This window comes from Octodon degus, unplaced genomic scaffold, assembly GCF_000260255.1.
Source record: "Octodon degus isolate 3935 unplaced genomic scaffold, OctDeg1.0 scaffold00029, whole genome shotgun sequence".
Classification (NCBI taxonomy): Eukaryota; Metazoa; Chordata; class Mammalia; order Rodentia; family Octodontidae; genus Octodon; species Octodon degus.
The window spans coordinates 2948983-2955206 of record NW_004524605.1 but is presented as its reverse complement, the minus strand read 5'-3'; the positions used below and the strand labels follow the sequence as shown (position 1 = coordinate 2955206).

Here is a 6224-nt window from a genome sequence, read left to right as displayed (position 1 = left end):
ATGACATTTTATGTCCAGTGTGGCTACATCTCAGTGCTTCGCCAACAAACTCACAAGGCTTCCGTTGAGAATCCTGCAAAACCTACAATCCCTGAATCATCACCATCATCAGAGAATTTCCAAGCGAGTGGCGCAGAGCACACTATTCCCTGGGAAATCAGCGTGGGGGGGACACACAGAACAGGGCAGTGCGCACAACTGTATCTGCTAGCGCAGCGGAGGGCGCAGTGCCAAGCGCGTCTGTCACTCCGCCAGGCGCCCCAGGGAAGACACGGAGGAGCCACTGCAGTCTCACTGACAGAGGAAGAGAAAGCGGCCCTCGCTTCGCGATGTAACTGTCTAAACGCCACTAGCTCTACTAAGCCTCCTGGAATTTGATCACGATTTCCTAAAGTAATTAGGATTTCTGTATTCCGTAGTGAACCTACGTGGTTTTGATATTTTATTGATCTGTCTTCAGAAAACTGATTAAAATATGGTTTTTTTTTTGGTTTGTTTTTTTTTTTTTTTGCTCCGAATGCCCTCAGGGGTGGTTTGGCTGGCTGGAGGGTTGTGGGGATCGAACTACAGCAACCTGAGGCTGGAAGCTTTGCCGAAGCAGCCACTTAAACAACTGAGCTAAGGCCAGGCCCCCAAAACTGATTAAAATGTAAGAACAGAGGGCCGGGGAGATGGCTCAGTAGAATAAGCGCTTGCCTGGCGAGTACAAGGGCCTGAGTTCAATCCCTGGTTCCGCCAAAAAGCAAAAACAAAGCAAAACACAAAAACCAATATAAGAACAGAGAGAAACACTCTATCTCTAAAAAGAAACTGTGTGATTACCCGCTAGCTGCAGAAATCATTCCTGTTTTAGAAAACAACAGCTGTCCTGTGGGAGCTGGCATACACTAGATTTTCTAACCAACCCAATATCTGGGGGAGGAAATACCAGTTTAGTAACTGCATTTCCCATGGGAGGAAAACTCACCAGTCACATTCCCAAATAGCTACAAAAGGACAAAATACTTACCAAGGTCTCAGAGAACTGAACATGCTGTCCCTTGCTAAGCACCTGTTCACTTCATAAAGTCAGATTTTCAATGAAAATAAATTGTTTCATTCAATGTTAAAAATGCTTAACTATGTTCTGCAGTTTGTAGCAATGTTCTTTTAATGTAAAACTTAACTATGAAGCAATTATTTAAGTCATTCCCTCCCAGTATGCAGTTCAGAGGAAAGCACGTGCATTCTTAGTGCTTTTGCAGGAGTCACGTTTCTAAAATTAAAAAGTGCAAAGACTTCTTTTAGCCTACAGAACTCATTGCTTCTGAGGTGGCACATCACAATATGGCTCATTTTCTATAAGAAGATCTTTCCTAGGGACCAATTCTAAAAGAAAAAGAGAGAATATAATCATTAAAGTTAGAATTAGGGTTATATAAACAGTGAATGAGAATTAAATGCAAATGTGTTTTTCCGCCTAAAATTTATAACAGTAAAATTTCTTATTTTAAGGTAAATACTCCAGTGACATTTTATGTCAATTGACATTTAAAGTGAAATCCTTTATTCTAAACAGAGACATTTAATAGAATTCATATCTCAGATTATATAAAAACACATAGGACCAACTTATTCCTTTATTATTTATTAAACATACCTATTTCAAGCACTGATCAAAATTCAGCTAAAACACACTATTAGCCAGGTGTGGTGGCGCACACCTGTGATCCAGCATTCGGAAGGCTGAGGCAGGAGGATCGCTGTGAGTTTGAGATCAGCCTCAACTACAAGGAGACCCTGTCTCTAAAACAACATAGAAGTGGCACACAGGGTCACGGAAGTGACACACAGGAGACAGTTGCTTACAAAGGCCAAAGCCACACCATGACAAAAAAATAACTTGCCTACATACTTCAAAACATCATGCTCATGAACAACAAAGAAAAATTAAGGAACCGTTCAGATAAAGACGACTCGAGAGGCACGATAACTAATCCGGTGTGTGGTTCCCCCTGTGATCTTGACCACAGGGAACTCTGCTTCTCCTCTGCTAATAATCAGGCTGTCCTTGCCAGCTCCGGTGGCTCACGCCTGTAATCCCAAACCTCGGGGAGGCTGAGGCAGGAGGATGTCAGTTTAAGCTCAGCCTAGGCAACTCAGCAAGACCTTGTCTAAAAACAAAATCAATGGGAATACAGTCCAGCGTGAAGACTCTAGGTTCAACCCTGCTACTAAGAGAGGAAGATGGCGCTGTTAGGACAAACAAAAAACATGGTAACACTGCCTCAAAGTTGTATCTTGGTCTTGGTAATTAAACTGAGGCTACATTAGAAAGTGCTCTTGTATATGTAGGATTTCGCAGTGAAGTGCTTAAGGAAATACACCCCCAGTATTCTCCAGAGGCCTAAACCCAAGCGGGCGGGCACCACTCTACAAATGGCCATTTGGAGGTGAAGGGACTACGCTGGCACCAATGCTCTCAGGAAGTTCGGAAGAAAGGGGGGAGAACTGAGAAAGAAAAGAGGAAAGCGGGGGGGGGGGGTTGTACCAGAACTTGAACTCAGGACCTTGCGATTGCCAGCTAGGTGCTTGAGGCACTGAACTATATCACCAGCCCAAGAGCAAGAAAATAAATGTCGCACACTGTGAGCATTTACAAAATCTAGATAAAAGAATTCTCAATTCCTTCCACATTGCTTGCACATTTCTACAAATCTGAACTACTTCAAAATAAAAGTTTTTATTATAAATCACTAAAATTCAATCTGAAGAAAACCTGAAATTTTTACTTAAGTAAAGAAAGAAAAAAAAAAAAAAAAGAATTGCCAGGTACCGTGGTATGCTCACGTAGAATCCCAGCCCTGGGGGTTGAGGCAGGAGGGTGACCATGAGTTCAAGGCCAGCCTGAACTGCCCAGCAGACCCTACTGCAAAAAAGACGACAACCAAAAGCAAACAAAGAATTGTTCTGGCTAAAATAATGCACTTATTGGATAGGTGCTGACCTTGGCTGACAGAGAGGAAAGCCAGTGGGGTACAGGCTTCCTAGCGCTGACTTGGGCCTCACGTATCTTCTCCAGCTCTTTCGAGGATTCATAAGAGAGTATGTTATAGTGTCGATTTTATCAACAATGGATTAATGTTTCACTGATCAAACCGTGTGTGTCTTCTTTTATGTTAGAAGTCACGTCAACCAAGGAAGACACTCTGCTGGACTCGTCAGTCACTTCCGCCTCAAGCAGTTTACAGCCGAATGAGGAAGAGAGCACAGACGACAGCCGATGCAGTGCTGCACAGGAGCGGTACAGGGCTCCCCAGTGATAAGGGAAAGAACAGAGGGCTAAACCTATCTTTAGTTCAGCTCTGAATAACCGAAGTTCAACAACTGGGGCTTAAATCAGAAATTTAAGTTTCTTGCGCTATCAGGAAATGCAAGAAGTAATCTGCACCGAGCCGGCAGCTGCAGTGACTTCAGTTTGAACTTCAACTCCACGATGTTCCCCTTGGCCAAAAACGCATCAGGTCGTCTTCCAGTGCAAAGCATTCAACAAATGGCCATACGGCAGAGCCAGCAGAAACGCACACCCGACTTGCACGACACGCACGGTGCTGCTATCCTCGCTGGTGGAGCCGCCTTCTGTACTGCTGCGTGGACCTGCACAGCAACACAAATGGGATGGAAGGGAACCTGGCCCCTGCGGGCAGAGTCACCCCACGGAACGGAGACGTCAGGAAGCGTGCCCGCTGATGTGATACAGCGAAATTATTTCTAAATGAGATCATAATTGACGCCAAGTAAAAGCGCTGTGCACCCACTAAAATATGGCCTACGGAAGAAATAAAGCTCAACTGAAACCTTCATTAAAAGAAAAAAAAGGAAATACAGAGCAAAGCGGTGCCAGGCTGGAGGCTGTCCTCGACTGCTGGAGCCCTGCCTCCGCCTCTGCCTTGTCACGCGTGGCTTCGCCCCCTCTGCAGCTGCCTGGCGTGTGCACGCCATGGGGGGGCTTCAGCTGCTCCTTTTTCATAGGGGAACAGTGGCTTTCACGGAGGTGCCCACAGGAGACAGGTGCTTACAAAGGCCAAAGCGACACTGCAGGCGGCACAGCCACCCCTTCCCACTACAGGCACTTCTCCTCACTACCTAGCTGAGGGCTCACCCAGATCCAAATCCAGATCTCGGGCTGATGTGCCGGCCTTCCTACTGGGCCTATCTATGGCTTACACGTAGGTAACTACCAGATTTCAGTTAAAAAAAAAAAAAAAAAAAAAAAAAGAATAAAAAATTAAAATGACAAATGGGACCTATGTGACAGTCACTGACACAAGAGAACCCTAACTTCTAGGTAGGAAGAGCAAGGAATCCTTGCCTGGCCAGGACGCCTGGCCAGGATGATAGGGTTTTTTTTAGGTGGACACGAGTTTTTTAAGAAAGCTCTTCAGTAACAGCCTCTGCCGTTGGGGTTCTGCCCAACACCCCAAGCCTGGCCTTAATCGCGGTCACTGCTCAGAGAGTAGCAAGCGCGCTGCCCCGGGAGAGTGCGCCGACCGACTGCGTCTGGCATGCTGAGCTTGGAGCTCAGACACCTCTAGCTCGCACTTGAGTTCTGGCGGACAGGAGCAATTGGCATTTGCATCTCTGCAAGACTCTGAAGGGCCGGGGAGATAGCTCAGTAGAATAAGTGCTTTCCTGGTAAGTACAAGGTCCTGAGTTCAAGCCCCGGTACTGGGGGAAAAAAAAACTCTAAATTATGGGGTCCTCAATCCATTCAGCTTCAGGCTGAAGACAGAACAATGTCATTTTAAAAGTTAACAGCTCGCTCCATCTCTGCTTTGCAGGTGACCTGCTTAGTCTGTCCTTTTTCAGTACCTTGTTAAGCCAGGCAGCCGGCCAGCACACCCTGGAATTCTGGCTCTTGCGCTTACGCTGGAGCCCAGGTAGAGTCGGTCTGTGTTCTGAGAAGTCGTAAGAGGCCCTGGCCCTGTGTTCTGCCACCAGCCTGAAGCCTGTGCGTTCAGGGGCCTCCAGTCACACTGCCTTCCCCTCAGCTACCTGCACATTGAGATCGCTGAACCCTTTGTGCCTCACTGAACCACTTCTACTGGTTTAGTCACAAGTGACAGAAATGACAGGCTCATTATACAGAATAGGCACCTATCAACAGGTTATCTCTAACTTGGTGGAATTACTGTGAAGGCTGAAGAACGCCGCTGAAGACAAGCTCGGGAACAGTGACCGAGGCCACACCACGGCTGCAACAGGCCCAGCATTTGAAATGCTGCTCCCTCCGAGGCTTGGGACGAGCATGCCACCCTTCCTACTTCTGCTGCTGCCTTCAGGTGCTGCCGGCCACCCGGCTCCATCTCCCCAGCCGCCACACCAGTGCCACTGCTCCGAGAGGACCTGGTCCTGCTGAGGTGGCTCCAGCAGCACAGGGTGCCCCACGCAGGCCTCGCCCCTCAAATTCATTTCTGCACAGAGTGGGAGCTGCCCCACATCAAGTGCGCATGGCTGAGCCCAAAGGAACCCAAAGCCCCGAAGCTCCTGTATTCTATCTATCTCAGGGTTTAGAAGTCATGCTAGTGAAAACTCCCAAAGCAAAGCGGACTTTCACAGTTGCTATCAACCAGAAAGCCTACTGGCTACCCACGACCCTACTTTCACCCAACTGACCTGATCGAATGTTTCAGTATTCATTCTCAGCTAACACTTCCATTAGGCCGAAGTAGCACAGGTGTGCTGACACACCATATGTTATTTCCACTGCAATTTCATTTTATTGATTATGAAATCCCTGGCTTTGCCTTCTAATTAGATACCAAGTACAACATCATCAGCTTACTCAACTTGCCAAGTCTCTGCTACAGAACGGCAATGAGCCCATAGTTTACTACCTGTACGGTAAGCTCCTGAAAAGCCTTCTCTACTCCAGTCATATGAAATATTTTTAAAATAAATTTTAGCCAGGTATGGCGGCAGCACATGCCTAAATTTCAGCTATTCAAGGTTAAGGCAGAAGGATCACAAGTTTGAAGCAAGCCTGGGCAGCTTAGCAACTCTGCCTCAAAGTAAATAAAATTGAGCTTGGGCCTTAGCCTCAACCCCCAGTACCACCATAAAAGTATTAGGCCAAAAAACAAAAGCAAAAACAAAATACAAAACCAAAAAACATAGGGCCAGGAAGATGGCTCAGTAGAATAAGCACTTGCCTGGCAAGGGCAAGGTCCTGAGTTCAATCCCCA

At 46.7% G+C, this 6224-nt stretch overlaps 1 protein-coding gene across 1 annotated transcript in view; it reads right to left on the bottom strand.

Moving 5' to 3' along the window:
- Lyrm7 (LYR motif containing 7) overlaps positions 1-6224 on the bottom strand; it is a 49736-nt gene that overhangs the window by 19201 nt on the left and 24311 nt on the right. Inside the window, exon 4 of the mRNA XM_023713095.1 lies at positions 3572-3636. Within this exon, the coding sequence (XP_023568863.1) occupies positions 3572-3636 (65 nt within the window). The remainder of the gene's footprint in view (positions 1-3571; positions 3637-6224) is intronic.